A 16,020-nucleotide genomic window follows, 5' to 3' on the forward strand; every position below is an offset into this window, starting at 1 on the left:
AATTCAGTCAGGGCTTGGATCTCCCCACGCTGCCAGGATGTTCCTGCAGGCTCATGGCTGGGGTTGTTTTGGGTCCTGCTGAGCTTTGAGGGGTTTGGGGAGGGCTTTGGGAAGGGTGGCAGGCTGAGCAGAGCCAGAACAGGGAGCAAATATCCCAACACATTCCCAACACTGCCATGGCCTCAAGCCCTTCTGAGTTGTTCTACACCCCCTTCTCCATCACCACCATCAGCCACAACCCCGTGGTGAGAGGATTTTCCCCCTGAAGGGAATTCAGGCCTTTTCCAGCAAAGCTAAACAACCCCAGCAGTAAATGACAACCTGAGCGTCCCCTTGCACCGAGGGACACCCCAGAGCATCCCCCGCACCTCCAGGCAGGACAAGCCTGGAGCAGAAGGATTCACCTCCCCTCCTTAAACTGCAGCGAAAGGAGTTTGCCATCCTCCCCAAAGCGCTGTTAATCACGGATTTTTGTGGCTCTTTTCTGGAATTCCTCGCTATCCCGCCGAGACAGAGTCATTATTTACAATAATTCTAAGTGACTCTTAATTACCGCGGCGCAGGTGCTCCTCGGGAAGCAGCCGGATCAACACATGGAGACTCCTGGGTGAGGTGAGGGATCCTCTGAGCTCAGGGGGGAGGTGGGAGAAGCCTCCAACTCCAGCAGGGATGGTTCACACCTTGGGAGGGGGCTGCAGCTTGGAGAGGTTGAGCAAAGAGGGAATTTTCAGGGAATGCCGAGCTCTGGGAGCGGCAGGGACACGTGGGCTCCCCCCGCTGCGGCACAAAGGGAGGCCACGCTTCCAGTTTATACAGTTTAATAGATGTGAAGCAAGATACATTTCCTTTGGAGTAATGGATGCATCGATAACAGAAGATAAATGTGAAGGCATAAATATGAGGCGGCACGGAAGGAACCAAACGGAAAAAGCTGGATGGGTTTGTTCCCCCCTGGGTGTCCACGGGCTCCTTCCTGCCCCTGATTCACGGACACGGGGACTGCAGGAGGGGTGGGGAAGGGGGGGAAGAGAGGAAAATCAACCCCAAAAGCTGCAACCCCCCCCCGTTCCCCAAAGTGGTGTTAAAAGGTGAGCTGGATTCCTCTAGAGGCTTCTGGAAGGGCCTTGGGAAGGGAACGTGTCCAGGGATGGGGAGGGAGGGACAGGGAGTGCAAACTGCCCCGAGGGGTCGGAGTTGTTCTGCCACGAGGAGGACAAATCATCACCTTAAATGCTCACAAAGAAGATCACCTACAACAGCTCTTTACACCTTTACACACTGTATCAATAATTTACTTAGAACTGCAGTAAACAAAATACATTTCTTAAATAATTTACTATTTATTTGTTCAGTTTTTTTTTTAATCTCTCTGTAAATGTAGTTTTTTTTTTCCTTTTTTTCATTAGTTTTTTCTCTTTGTAACACAAGAAACCATCTTTGTGCACGTTAGTTCAGATTATTGCGACGTTTAACCTGAATTTCAGTTTAAAAAAAAAAAGGGGGGGGAAAAAAGCAACAGGACAGTTGGACAGACAAGAAGAATGAATAACTTATTATTGCACTGGCTACAATTCAGTAGTGATTTGGTTTTTTTGTCTGTAATTAGGACAACCTCTAAAGTACAAAGGAAAAATGAGCGAGACGTCAGAAGCATCAGCTGTGAGAAGAAGCTGGTGGGGTGATGGTGGAGGGACGGGAAGGAAGGGAAGCGAGGAAAGAGGAGAAACATTTGGAAAATGAATGGCTGGAATAATTAATTCCACAGAAAACCCAAGGAAACACCACCCATGTAATGCAAAAAACAGCGTATCTGTTTCTCTATAAAAATATGTGCATTATGAAGAGAGAGTTTTGTGGGTCTATTTTTTTTTCCAGGCTTTTGTTTGTTTGTTTCCTTGTCTTGTAGCTCACAAATACAGAATTTTTATTTCTAGAACTGCTGATATACAGACAATGTCCAGCTCCCAGGCACTCCAGCGTTAACGTGACAGCTCGAAAAGGTGCCTCAGGAAAAGCTGAGCAACTTTAAAATTTAAAAAAAAAACCCCAACCCAACCAAAAAACAACCCAACAAAACAACAAAACCCCGAGAGAATCCCCCCAAATCCCCACCGCCACCGCCTCGGACCCGAATCAATGTGATCGAGGCCACGGAGCGGGGTGGGATGGGAGGAACGAAGCCACCCCTGCACCAACTCCACCTTCCCCTTACAAAAGAAACCCCAAACCCTCTTTGCCAACTCCCCCTCCCAAAAAAAACCCATCCCCAATTTCGTCCAGCCGTTCGTTTGGTTTCTTTCCCATTTTTTCCTCTGTCTGTGTGTGTGTGGTGTGTGTGGGGGTTTTTTTTGCAAACTTCCACAGCGCTTCCCAACGGGTGACCGCAGGCAGGGGCTCGCCCTGGTGACAGCCACCCCCGTCCCCTGTGTCCCCTCGCTTTGGAACCCCCACATTGGTGACAAGCCCTTGAGACGCCCCCCTCTCCCCCATCCCAGCAGCTATACTGGGTCATCCGCGCCTTCTTCTGTGGCGACAGTCACGGGGCCCAAGTCCTGCTTCCGCAGGGGGCTCTTGGCAGTGCCCAGCCCCTCCTTGCCCCTCTCGCCGTTGCCCCGCTGAGTTTTTAAGTGATCCGGTTTTTTGGGCTCGGCGTCCGGCCGCGAGTCCGGCGTGGGCTGGGCGCCGTCCAGCCGCTCCGCCAGGCTGCCCAAGGAGCCGCCATCCAGCTGCTCGAAGGAGAAGCTGGGCACGCTGAGGTGCTGCTCCCCGCGGCTCTCCGACGGCAGCTCCAGGGATTCTCGGTATGCCGGGAACTCGCAGGACGGCGTTCTCCTCCGCAGCAGGGTGTTCTCGGAGGGTTTGGTGCGCGGGGCCGCCGCGCCGTCGTCCTCCATGGGAGGATCTATAGAAATGCAGGGCGGGCTCATCTTCTTCTTCCTCCGGGCTCCGTGGATGTAGTCGGCCTCCGGCGGGATGTGCCCGGGGGGCCGCTGCTTGTCCTCGGCAGGCTCCGGGGCGCCTCCGGAGGGGCAGATCTCGATGGAGTGCCGCCGCTGCTCGTCGGCCCAGCTGGGCTTGCTGAGGAAGCCCTTGGCGTCGGTGCTGTAGAACTTCTTCAAGTCCTTCTCCTTGCGGGAGAGGCTGCTTGTGCTGCAGTTCTTGAGGGGCACGGGGGACGGGGCCGGGGAGGTGAAGGGCGAGGTGGAGCGGCTGCCGGGGTCCGAGTGCTCCTCTGCCCAGTCTTTGGCCGAGCTGTTGATGTGCCGCACCTCCTCGTCAGCCAGGTCCGAGGGCTCGCCCTGGCAGCCCTCGGGGCCGGTGGGGCTGGGTGGCCGGCTGGGAACGCCGTGCTGTCCACACGTGTGCTTCCGTGCCAGGGGGCCCAGGGGCCGGTGCGGGGAGGACGGCGGGGAGCGTGGAGGGGTGGCGGGGAGGGGGGAATGGAGAGGGCTGGGGGTGAGGGAGCTCTGGGGCTGCTTTGCTGATGGCTGCGGCTCTCCAGGCTCTGCTGCCAGGCTGTCTCTGCGCTCCGGGGTCTGTCCGTCCACCGAGTCCGTCCGAACGGCCTCCTGCAAGGGGAGCAGAGAGAAGAGGGGTGAGGGCCTGGGGATGTGCTGGGCAGCAGCACCTCCAGGGATGGATGCAGAATTATAGAACCACGTTGTGTTGGAAGGGGTCTTAAAGCTCCTCTCCTTCCACACCCTTCCACCCTGCTGGACCCATCCAACCTGGCCTGGGACAGTCTCAGGGATGGGGAGCCCCTGGCACGAGGCAAAGGGTTGGTGGGTCTAGCACAGCCCACCTCATTCCTGCCCCATTGTGCCAGTCCTGTCACACCCTCCTGTACAGGAGGATAAACTTTTGCTGGCAGGAACCTTCATGTTCACGGCTGGCATCTGCTGGGCCTTGGTCCTGCTCCAGCCCCAAATCCTGAGCCAGCACAACCCACCACAGTGGAGAGCTCTCCCAGCACTGGTAAAATGGATTTGGGCACCTTCTCCCCACGCTTTAACTCCCATTTCCTGGAACAGCACAGCCATGAAGATGGAAGCAGGGAGAAGGAGCCTTCCCACGTGTGTTTTGCTGGGACAGGAATATATCCAAATTTATGGCACGTTCCGTTCTGAAACAGGAATTCTACCCTGAGCTCCAAGCAAAGAGAGGACTGGCAAAAAAGACAAATGACAACACAGGAGTTACCTCTGGGTGCTGTGGGCCCCTCACCTGTCTGCAGAGCAGCTTGTTGAGAGCAGGAGATCGGGGGGTGCCGTGGGGGGCCGGGGTTTTCCAGCGGTGCCGCCCGTCGTGCTCGGCGGGCACCCGCAGCGAGGAGCTCGTCCCCACGGGCTGGGAGCGGACGGAGCTGATGGAGCCTAGGGCAGGACACAGGGAGCGGTCACTGCTGGGCCTGGGGGGGCTCAGGGTTTGGGGCAGGAGCTTCAGGAGGGAAGTAAACAAGGGAGGGAGAAGGAGAGAAGGTTTTTATGGGAAGGGTGGTAAAGGATTGGAGGGGTCTGCTCAGGGTGCTGGTGGAGTTGAGACCTTAAATTTAATTTTTTCCTGTATTTCACTCCCTGTGCTGCCCAGGGTGCAGCTCTGAGCTCACACTCAGGGTCACTCAGCTCTGCACACAGCAGGGACACAAAACAAATCCTTCTCCTGCTGCACACCAGGGACAACTTTCAGCCCCAAAACACAAACAGGGGTGGCTGGAGGGAGGAACAAGAAGGATGGGACCTCACAACCTGAAGCTGGAATTGGACAATTAAACCCCAACATGCAAATGGACCAAACCTTATAAAAGTGTGAAAACTGCTGACCCATCACCCATCTTGGGTGTAGCCCTGGCCAGGCTCTTGTACTGCCCAAGGTGGATCCTTTAAAAGCCTTTTTACCAAATCCCTACTTTATTCCTTTAACTCTGTCCAGCCTCTGTTCCAGGCAGCCTCCCAAGGCATCACTGCAGGCCCAGGGCAGTTCTCCCACCCAGCCCAGCCTCCCCAGGGGCTGTCCCCGAGGCACAGCTTGGCTCAGCACGGTCCCACCAGCAGCTCCTGGAGCTCCAGGTGCTCTGACAGCCCTGAGCTGGGAACAGCCTGGGATCTTTCTCTTCCCAAAGCCTCCCAGGCTGGGCCTGAAGTCCATCCCCCCTTCCCCAGCCTGTCCGTGGTGCTGCTTTACTGCACTTGGGAGTTGTTTGAAAGACCTGCTGCCCCTCTGGCTTTTGGCTGCAGGATTTATTGTCTTCATTAGTTTGAAATCAAACGTCTGTTCCTGCAGTGCTGCCCCTCTGCGTGTTGAAAACACCGTTATCCATCACTCCAAGAGATCTCACCCAGGGGTCAGCGAACTTGAACCCCTGACAAAAACCATGCAGACACATCACAGTTGCATTTCACAGACAGATTTGTTGGTGGGGACAAAGAAAAGTGAGTGTTTAATAATTTTTCTTTTGGAGCTTTTCTCCAGAACACCACAGAAGGAATTCCCACCCCCACCCCGCTTCTCCCCAGTTTTTTTTTGGGCTCTCCTAGACCCAGAGTTTCAGGCTGAGCCTGTGCTGTTCATGTGCTATTCCAGGCTTTATAAAATGCTTTTTATGATGCAGAAAAACTCCGTCATAAAATCTGTCACAAACATGGTCATAAAATCCAGACCCAATGCTCTACTCCCTGTCCTCAGCTGGAATTTCCTCCTGTTGGAAACTTTCCATCGAGCTCTCATATAGGAAACCCAAACCTCCTCCAAACTGGATGCTCAGGAGCACTGAAGATCTCTGGATTTTGGATATTTTTCCCTTGTTTTTCTAGGAAATCAGCAAACTGCATCTAAAACAAAAATACCTCGAGATCTGCTCATCCCACACGAGTTTCACTGTGTGGTCGGCAGAGCACTGGGAGAAGATCAGACATCCTGAAGCCCATGGAAACACAGATGCTCATGGCAGTCTCCATGGGCTCAGTTTTATTTGGATATAATTGATGGATCTGTGGCTTGAAGCAGAGTTTGGGCAGCTCAGGAGCAGCACAGCTCAGGGCGCTGCTGGTTTTACCACCAGGTAAAAAGTCATATCCATCATATCCATCATATCCATCATATCCATCATATCCATCATATCCGTCCCTCCAGTGCTCTTGGAGAGAAATTCAGGAATTTAGGAAACATCAGAGAATTCTTGGTGGGTTCTACCCAGCCCTGCCAACGGCCCAGCAGGTTTATGTGGATATAAATCCTGCTTTACAGCCACTCCAGGGATGAAAAGCAGCCCCAGGAGGCCGCCCGCGAAACTCAACCTCTGTTTTCTTTCCTTCACAAGGAATTTGCAGGTGAAATAATAATAAACACTGAGCAGAGAACATGGCCTGGCTCCCAGAGAGTCTGAACAAACACAGAGTTCCTTCTCCCAAGGAAATCAGAGCAAATCAGGGTTTGCAGAACCCGCTGAGCAGTTCTTGCATTTCAAACCACGCCGGATCAAAGGAAACCAGGCTGGGAAAAGTTCTTGGGAGCCACTCCAGGAGCACGTGTGCTTTCAGGGAGGCAGAGATCGTGTTTCAGATCGATTTCCCCTTCAAAGCAGCTCGACAGAAGAGACAGAAAGGCCTTTTCAGGGAAATGCACCCGGCTGCAGTGGATGATGCCCCCTCAAAGGCTCCGTGCACTCCGGATTCCCGGATTATGGGGTCTCTCCATGGGGTCTCTCCATGACATTTGTTACAAGGCCAGGCTCAGGAAGAACCAGAGTGGTTTCTAATCTTTCTGCTCGCAGAGAAACCCCTGCAGCTCTGCACTCCATGTGTGGTGCTGAAAGGCACAGCCCTGAGGCTGCAGCCTGCCTGAAACGATGAGGAATTGTGCCGGAAGCGATCCCCTCTCCGGCTTTTATTCCTGGGGATGTTATTGATCCAGGCAGGAGGCAGAGGGAATGCACAGCTCCCTCTTCCTCAGCTGAAAACCTGTGCCTGTGCTTGGGACATCTGAGACGCAACAGGCTCACTGGGATGCTGAGATGCATCTCCCCAGTTTGCTCCTGGAAATGTGGAATTGTGCAGAATGTGGGGAATTAGAGTTGTGCTGATGGAGTCAGATTGGAGCAAGGCCATGCTTTGGGTTGGTTGCTCCCCACTGAACCCCCCTGTGCAGCTGCTGCCCCGTGGTTGCAATCAGGGAATTGCAAAGATTGGACAAGACCACGGGTTCCAAACGTGAATCCAGCACTGCCAAGGCCAGCGCGAAGTCAATCCCCAGGTGCCAGATCCACAGGTTTTTTAACACTTCCAGGGCTGGTGACCCCACCACTGCCCTGGGAGCCTGTTCTGATGCTTGAACACCCTTCCAGTGAAGAATTTTCCCCTAATATCCAATCCTAAACCTCCCCTGGCAGAACTTGAGGCTGTTTCCTCTGGGAACAGAGCCTGACCCTGTCCCCTCCTGCCAGGGAGCTGTGGAGAGTGAGAAGTTTCCCCCTGAGCCTCCTTTTCTCCAGGCTGAGCCCCCCAAGCTGCTCCAGCTCCTTCCCTGGACACGCTCCAGCCCCTCCATGTCCTTCTTGGTGGTGATGTCTTGGGTTGCAATGAAAGCTGTAACCAGAGGTGGGTATTGTATCACCAGCTATTAAATAAAACCCGATGGGGCAGGGTTCTTTGTCTTTTCCACCCTCCAGGGGATCTCTGCTGTCCATGGGCCATCGAGGCTCCCTGCAGGGCTGATCCAATTCCATCATCCATGGGAGACGCTGCACCCAGGGGAGGAGCCCGGCATTCCCACCTGGATAAACCCTGGGATTCAGAGCCCAGCACAGCCTGTGTGCACTGCATTCCCACCTGGATAAACCCTGGCATTCAGAGCCCAGCACAGCCTGTGTGCTCTGCATTCCCACCTGGATAAACCCTGGCATTCAGAGCCCAGCACAGCCTGTGTGCTCTGCATTCCCACCTGGATAAACCCTGGCATTCAGAGCCCAGCACAGCCTGTGTGCTCTGCATTCCCAATGGATAAACCCTGGCATTCAGAGCCCAGCACAGCCTGTGTGCACTGCATTCCCACCTGGATAAACCCTGGCATTCAGAGCCCAGCACAGCCTGTGTGCTCTGCATTCCCACCTGGATAAACCCTGGCATTCAGAGCCCAGCACAGCCTGTGTGCACTGCATTCCCAATGGATAAACCCTGGCATTCAGAGCCCAGCACAGCCTGTGTGCTCTGCATTCCCAGAGGAAGAACAGACCCATCTCAGCACCTCTGGACCCTCAGAGGAAACTGCCCCTGCTCCAGGATCATCTCTGCTCCAACAGAGCCACATCTGTCACTGCAGGAGGACTTGACTGGGCTGCTCCCACCACCCTGACCAACAGGGTGTCAGGTTTATTCTCACTCTGTCAGTGTGTTTGGGTTTTTTTTTGTACTACTGCCTTTTTAGTTTAATTTTCCCAGTAAATAACTGTCATTCCTATTCTCTATCTTTGCCCGAGAGCCCCTTAATTTCAGAACTATAATTCAGAGAGAGGGGGTTTCTATTCTCCACTTCAAGGAAATGATCATTTCCCGCCTTCCTCAGCAGCCACCCGTCTTTCTGGACACACAAACCCCCAAACCTTTTCCCCAGGGCAGTCTGCAGGCCTGGTACCTCTCTGGGCTTTGCAGGGGTAGGCTTCCATCTCCACCTCGTGCAGGGGCAGCGCGGCCTTGGCCGGGGTGACGGGCCGGAACATGTAGCTGTCGTTGGGCAGGGAATGCATCCGGGACACGGAGATTTTCCGGACTGTCAGCAGGTTCTGGGAGTCCTGGGGCCTCAGGGAGGCTGCGCTGCCCTGCAGAGCCAAGAGAGGGGGAGATGGGTGGGGGATTCACAGGGAATTCCCACCCGGAGCCTGCGGTGACACAGGATGGTGAAGTTACACCAGGGGGGAGCTCAGGATGAAGGGAGGTGTCAGTGACACACCAGGAAAAAAAGTCAACCTTTTGTCCAAAGCAAACTCTTGGACACAGAGAGAGAGAGAGAGAAGAAAAGCCAGGAAAAAGGAGCCCGTTTGTTAAACACATGAGAAAAGCAGCATTTCTCACATTTTCCCCATCTGATGTTCTGAGGAGATGCTTTCAGGAGGCCCAAGGGTGACACTCTTCTCCTCAAACACAGGACAGAGGGGCCAGAAGAAGTCCTGGAAATTCTCCCCAAAACACCCTCACAGGGCAGACATTTAAACACATCAACACCACTGCAAACACTGAGGCCTGTCTCCTAAAACCTGGAGCGTTTTGGGCACCAGTGAGCCCTGAAGAAGGAGGCAGAGGAAGGAGCAGACATGGTGGCAGCGAGGCTGGGGGTGTGGAGCCTGTTTGGGGATGGAAAAGGGATTTTTCTCTGTTGTCACTGAAGTGGGGCTGGTAGGAAGAGCCCACACAGGGCACACCACAAACCTTAAACCTGACCCCGCTCAGCAAATCCATCCTGGGCTCACAGGAAGCTTTGGGGACACAAATGATGTCCCTGAGGTGCTGAGGGAGAAGCTGAGAGGTGATGCCACGATTTGGCCAAGTGTTGGGGGAGCAGGAGCCCCTGGGCCAGGCCCTGCAGCCTGGCTGGACACATTCCCCTCCCAAGTTACCCTTTTATCTAAAACACAGCTAATCCCTCTGGTTTTCCTTTCACGTCATCCTCCCAGTGACTGATTGAAAACGTTTTTCCCAGCTGCATGTCTTAAATTAAATGTATTTTGCTTTGCTCTGCTGGGCTGTTCTCCCTCTCCGCCAGCAGAACCTGTCCCTGAGATCCCTCAGGTTTGGAGCTCACCGAGGATCTGGTTAAATTTGGTTTTGTGCTTGTATTTCTGGCTTGGAAATGTCTTTCCTCAGCTCCCTGAGGATGCAGACCCCAAGGTGAATTACTCCATGCTTTTACCCTGTGGAGCTTGGCTGGGAAGGGGGGCCAGCAGGTACTCACAGCTCCTTGGCAGCCAGCTCTGCCACCCGTGGCTGTGCCCAGGAGCCACCCAGGGCTCTCAGCTGATGGATTATGGCTCAGCAGCCGGTGCCAGTTTGGTTTTTGGCCATCAGCTCCTGAGCTGGGGCCAGCCAGGGGCTCGTTCACAGCCCGGAGCCATTCTGAGAACAAAAGGTCTCAGCTCTTGAACAGAAGGATCTCAGGATTTGGCTCTCAAAGCTCAGTTTGTCTTTGGCTGGAACAAACGAACAGAAAGCCCTTCTTGACATCAGCCACTTCGATTTTTAAGGGTTCAGCTGTTGAGACCTGACTGAATTAGGGACGTGGGTATATTTCAAATGAAATAAGTGCTTGAAATATGAACCACGGTCGGGGAATTTGTTGGCTCCCACCTGGAGCTGCTCAGACATCACTGCTGCTCCTCCTCCTCGCCAGGGAACACCTGCTGCACCCCAGAGCCTGATCCCATACCCTGGAAATCAGGATGGGACTGGGCAGAGGAGGTTGGAGCCCTTCTGGTTTGTTGGGAATCCCCCTGGAGCATCTCCTGCATCCCCAGCTCTGGGGGTTGCTGGGAGCCTGTGGTGCTGTTCCCCCCTGCCTCAGTTTCCCCAGTGTCATAAACAAGTTCTCACAAAAACAACAATAAAATCAAACCTGACCCTGTTTTCTCCACAAACAAAAGCCTTGCCTGCAGCTCTGGGTTTAACATTTGAAGTCACGCTGCTCACACATCACCCTGCACACCCAATGCACATTTTAAGGGTTTAAAAAGAGGATTTCACTCCTAATCCCACACAGGGCTGATTCCTCTGGGATTTCCCAGCTGGAAAGGAAGAGAGGCTGGGAAGATTGGGGTTGTGAAGGGACAGTTTGGGACAGTTCAGACACACGTGGGACATCAGCCACCTCAGCCTGGTGGCAGGACGTGGTGGGAAGCAGAGCAGGAGGATGAAGGGGATGCTCTTCCCCCTCATCCCCTCCAGGGTTAAAAGGAGGCTCTGCCCAGCTCCTGATGTGCTTGGGAAATGTTGGAAGATGAGGAAAACCCAAGGAGAACGGACTGTTTGCAATCCCAGCCCGTGTGAGAGGATGTGCCCTCTCCTCCCTCAATTAGGGAAAAGCAACTTGTGCATTTCCCTGCAGGAATGTCTGTCAGGAGCAACATTCCAGCAGCCAATTCCCCATCGCTGTGTAACCAAATCTTTTTCCTCGCCTTAATGGAGTCTGATAGATTTCACAAAAATCTAATTTAATGTAATTTAATCTCCAAGCCCCCACTGATTTCGCGGTAGATTTATTTGTGATCGTGGTGACAAAGCAATTCCATGTTCACTCTTAATCACAGGCTGCTGACATGGGATGAGACAATTATCTCATGCCCTCCTTCCCCTCTGCACTTGATTGTTTTTCTGATTTGGTAGGAATCAGAGAGCAGGCAGTGTCTGGAAAATCAACCCAGGAACCTCCAGCTCTTTGCTGAGGGCTCTGATCATTCCCAAGTCATCCCTGTCCTAAGCAGAGCTGCAGGTTTACACCAGCACTGAATTTCTGGAGGATCCTCTGGAAATCCCAAGGTGATTAAAGAGAACCTGAGCAGTGCCCACGTGTGGGGGATTTATCCCATCCCGTGCTGTAGTGCCAGGGCTCCCAGTGCCAGCATTCCCAGGCTTTTTGGGGTTGCTCCTTGGTCCTGCTGCCCTGAAAAACGACAAGGATGGCAGGACAGGGACCTGTGGCTTTTATGGCTCTGAACTTAAACCCCACACCTGAGAATGGAGAGATGGATTTTCAACACTCCTCTGGAATAATGGCTGGGATAACGTTTCCAGCACCTTCCACCTCCAGGAGCTCTGGGAGCTCACTCAGGATGTGGGGTGGTGTTGGAGCCCTGGGCACTGAGAATTCCAGGCTCTCTGTGCTGCCAGGCACTGACCCCAAATAAACACTGCAGTGACCTGAGGCCGTGGAACAGCTCCCAAAATTGAGTGACAGCGCTGGGATTGTGGGTGTGGAGTTTGGATAGAAGTGTGTGATACCACAAGGTGGAAAACTTAGAGTTTAAGGCTTTAGGATATAGTAATGTATATAAAGCAAGGTGGAGGATTTAGGGTGTAGGCTGAGTCCTTCTTTTCCACCTTCTCCTTCATGGCTTTGGGTGGTTTCTTGTGACTGGGTAGAAAAATCCACATTGTGAGCCACGGGTGGTTGGTTATTGGGTTAAAAGTAAAAACAATTTATGTGTCATTTCATCATTGGACTGTTTATCCTCAGAAGGCCAGGTGGAGAAGGAGACAGAGGGTGGTGGTGACATCCCTGCTGGGGACAGCTCCTCATCTCCCGTCCCTCCGCTCCGTGTGGGATCCTGGCCAGGCTGGTGGATCCCTCCCTTCCCTCCCAGCCCCTGCAGGCTCTCACCAGGGCCGGGTGTCTCCCCTGGGGCTGCTCCTGGCCCCCGCTCAGCGCCCGGCTCTCGGCGGCCCCGCTCCTGCCCCCGCCGCGGCCTCCCCGCGACATCTCCAGCTCGATCTCGGCGTCCATCTCGGCGTCCTCCTTGGCCTCCTTGTTGCTCTCCTCCAGGTGCTTCATCAGCACCGCCACCACCACGTTGACCAGGACGAACTGGGCGATGAGGACGAAGGTGACGAAGTAGACGGGGGAGATGACGGGCAGGTAGCTGAGGCAGTGCTTGTCCTCCCGCGTGCACTCCCGCAGAGTGTCCTGCAGCAGGGGGGGACAGCGCAGGTCAGCGGGGCTCTGCCTCGGCTCCAGGTGCAGAAACACCCAAAAGGACACAAAAGAACCGAAATGGAGAAGAGAAAATACCGAGATCCCTGAGCTGTGTCACCTACGAGGAGGGGAACACGTCGCCCTCAGAAGTTTTGGGTTTCCCGTCCCTGGAGTGTTCCAGGCGAGGCTGGACAGGGCTTGGAGCAATTTGGGATAGCTGAAGGGTTCCCTGCCCGTGGCAGGGGGTGGAACTGGGTGAGCTTTAAGGTCCCTCCCAACCCAAACCATTCCACGACCCTGTGATTCTGTGACCCATCCCAAAGGACACAGAGCACAAGGTTACTCCTCCCAGTCAAAAAACTGGCCTGATTTTCCTTAAATATTACACCCAGGAACAAAACTCCAGGCTGGGCGAGACTTAGGGCAAATCCTTGCTTGAAAACACACCTGGATTTTATATTAGTAAGTCTCATTTTGATGTTCTGAGAGGAAACATTTTTGTTCTCACCCAAGGGTTGCCTAAATCCATTTGAAAACTGTTACCTCCAGCTCTGAGAGGAGGAGGAGGCACCCAGAGCCTGCACACACCTTCATGATCCCGTTCCAGTTGTCCCCCGTGGACACCCTGAAGAGGGTGAGGAAGGCCATGCCGAAGTTGGTGAAGGTGGCGTGGCGGCTCAGGCCCTCACAGGGATTCTCTTCGCTGCAATCTGTGGGACAGGGAAGGAGCAGCACATCAGCCAAGCCCCGCTGCCTCACCCACAGCAGCCCCCAAAGCTGGGGGTGGCACCCCGAGCCACGTCCCGTGGGTTGGTGGCACCGGGGGTGGTGGCATCCTGCTCAGGGGAACAGGGGGATTTCAGCTGGAGAACCTTGGGACACGGCCCCAGGAGGTGTGGAAATGGTGGTGTGGGATCTTCATGCCCTGGAAACGCTCAAGGCCAGGTTGGACAGGGCTTGGAGGAACCTGGGACAGTGGAAGGTGTCCCTGCCCACGGCAAGGGTGGCACTGGATGGGCTTTAAAGTCCTCTGCAACTCAAACCCTTCCATGATCTTCTGATTTCTGTGATTTTCTTTTCTCCTGATCTACAACCTCCTTTGTCTGTTTTCCTCTTGATTGCCCTGATGATTTTTTACATCCACCACGAGGGATATTTTCACTGAGATAAAGTGGAACAATTTGACATTTTCCCCCTGAGAATTAACAGCCTAATGAATGCAAATTGAACATATGAAATATCCATCTTCCCATAAAACATAGCCTCGTTAAATATCCATTAGGACAGGCAGCAATGGCTCTTGGTTGGACATTTCAGTCTTAGGTAATTATTCCGAGGTAAACTGGAAGGAAAAACAACAACAAAAAAAAAAAATCCAAGAAAAACCCACAAATGACCAGTCCTGGGGGAGAGAGGGCTGATGGTTCTTGTGGCTGGTGTGGACTATCAGGAAAAAAGAGGGAATATTCCCATTAAATTGGGCTGGGGAGCAGAGCCCTGCCCCGGTGGGGTTTGGACTGATCAGGAAAAAGGAGGGAATATTCCCATTAAATTGGGCTGGGGAGCAGAGCCCTGCCCCAGTGGGGTTCCCTGGGCTGGCATTGCCCAGGTGTGTGTGGAAACACCAGAAGAGCCATTTTTCACCCCTGTGACTGAACAAATCCACCCATAACCCCAGGGATGGATTATAAACCCACGCTGTTTCTCTCAGGGCGGGTGCAGAACTAATTCTCTCCCCGGAATTTGTGGGAGACTGAAAAATAATTTGGTTTTGGTTGAAAGAATTATTCTGCTCTCAGGCACTTGTAATCTGAGCAGAGGGCTGGGCTCATAAAGGGGATTAATGACAGCCATAAACTCCGCTCAGGAAGGGCCCTTCTGGTGCTCCTGGAGCTCTAATTGGGATGGAAATGTTCAGGATGCAGACACAGCTCCTTCCAACAGCATTTCCCAGGCTGGGCACGGCCGGGCTGGGCTTTGCTCTGATTTTAGTGATGGGCACATTCCTGAGCAGCTCCAGTGTCCTCAGGCTGGAGGATTAATTAATGCTGGACGAGCAGGAAGCGCTGGATGCCTCGGGATGGATGGAGGGAGGGGAAGGTGGTGCTGAGACCGCGGGGCAGAGGAGCCCGGGGAGCTGGAGGAGCAGCGGCAGCCAAGCACAGAGACCTGACAGGGAGAGCTGTGAGCAGGGACGTGTTTATGGTGGCACCTCTCCAGCAGGAACCTGACCCCCCTCCAGCTCTGCAGGCTCCAATTCTGTCCCCAGTAGCAAACTTGAGCAAATCCATGCTGGGCAGTGATATTTAAACAGCAGAGAGCTCCTCTCCACAGCCAAGGGTGGCGTTGGACAAAGCCCTGAGCGCGTGTGTGGAAGGTTCTGTGTTACATCCTCGTGTGTCAGCTGTGACCCTGAGATTGAGGGAAGCTTCCATCTTCACAACATGAGTGTGAAGCTAAGGGAGGCCCAAGAATGAGAGAGAGAGAGAGCAAAGGAAGCAGCCAGATACCAAATAAACACCGACCGGATGGAGCGCGCGGCGCCGGGCCCATCACTCACCCAGCTTGCCAAACAGCTCCACTCCCAGGGCAGCATAGATAAAAAACAGGAGCATGAAAAGTAGGCCAAGGTTCCCTACCTACACAAGGAGAAAGCAGAACAAGGGTCAGGCAAGTCGAGGTCATGAATGAAACCACTCCATCACATTTTCAACACCAGCAAAGCAGGGATGAGGGGGAGCAGGGGCAGATCAGCTTTCCCTGGGCTCCCTCTCACAGCTCTGCCTTGGGGAGCTCTTTGTGCCCCTGGGGAAAGCAGCAGCTTCTCCATCACCCTCCACTCCTCTGGAATTTGGCCACTCAGGGGATTCTGCAGGGCTGGGCTGCTTTGGGACCCGGGCTCTGGTTTGGGTTTGGGGGGCTTTTCCTTCCTTGGGGGTCTGAGACAGCAGCAAACCACAGGAGGAACTGGTTTGCAATGGTTTCACTGGCACGGAGGGCTTGCAGGGAGAGGAGAACTCCCTGAGCCTTCTCCTTTACAGGAATATTGTATTACAGGAATCTTGTTCCTTCTCAAGAAGAACTGCCTGGATTTTCAGCTTTCCCTGTCCCACAGGAAAATCCTCCTTCCTTACACCAACACTGGCAGCTCCAGGGGCTGCTGGAGGTGTTCCAAGCCCCCCAGGGTGGCTGAAGGGGGTGACAAGTGACATGGAGACAGCCCAAAAGCTCTTCACACCACCACAGCAGCACAGCTCTTCAGGATTCCACCCCAGCACGGAACCCACGCCTCAAAAACATCTCCTAGAGGGGATTTCTGGTGATTCAGGCAGAGAGCAGGAGGGGCAGAGT

The 16,020-nt window shown here is 53.9% G+C and overlaps 1 protein-coding gene across 2 annotated transcripts in view; it reads right to left on the bottom strand.

Moving 5' to 3' along the window:
- Window positions 1-801: 801 nt before the first annotated feature.
- Window positions 802-16,020, bottom strand: part of CACNA1H (calcium voltage-gated channel subunit alpha1 H) — a 151,408-nt gene continuing 136,189 nt past the window's right edge. For both annotated transcript variants that reach the window (XM_063414045.1, XM_063414046.1), the window contains exons 31-36: window positions 15,230-15,308; window positions 13,258-13,379; window positions 12,358-12,660; window positions 8,626-8,809; window positions 4,225-4,373; window positions 802-3,569 (exon numbers count right to left, since the gene is read on the bottom strand). In XM_063414045.1, coding sequence (XP_063270115.1) covers window positions 2,499-3,569; window positions 4,225-4,373; window positions 8,626-8,809; window positions 12,358-12,660; window positions 13,258-13,379; window positions 15,230-15,308 — 1,908 coding nt within the window. In that variant the 3' untranslated portion in view covers window positions 802-2,498. The remainder of the gene's footprint in view (window positions 3,570-4,224; window positions 4,374-8,625; window positions 8,810-12,357; window positions 12,661-13,257; window positions 13,380-15,229; window positions 15,309-16,020) is intronic.

This window comes from Prinia subflava, chromosome 17, assembly GCF_021018805.1.
Source record: "Prinia subflava isolate CZ2003 ecotype Zambia chromosome 17, Cam_Psub_1.2, whole genome shotgun sequence".
Classification (NCBI taxonomy): domain Eukaryota; kingdom Metazoa; phylum Chordata; class Aves; order Passeriformes; family Cisticolidae; genus Prinia; species Prinia subflava.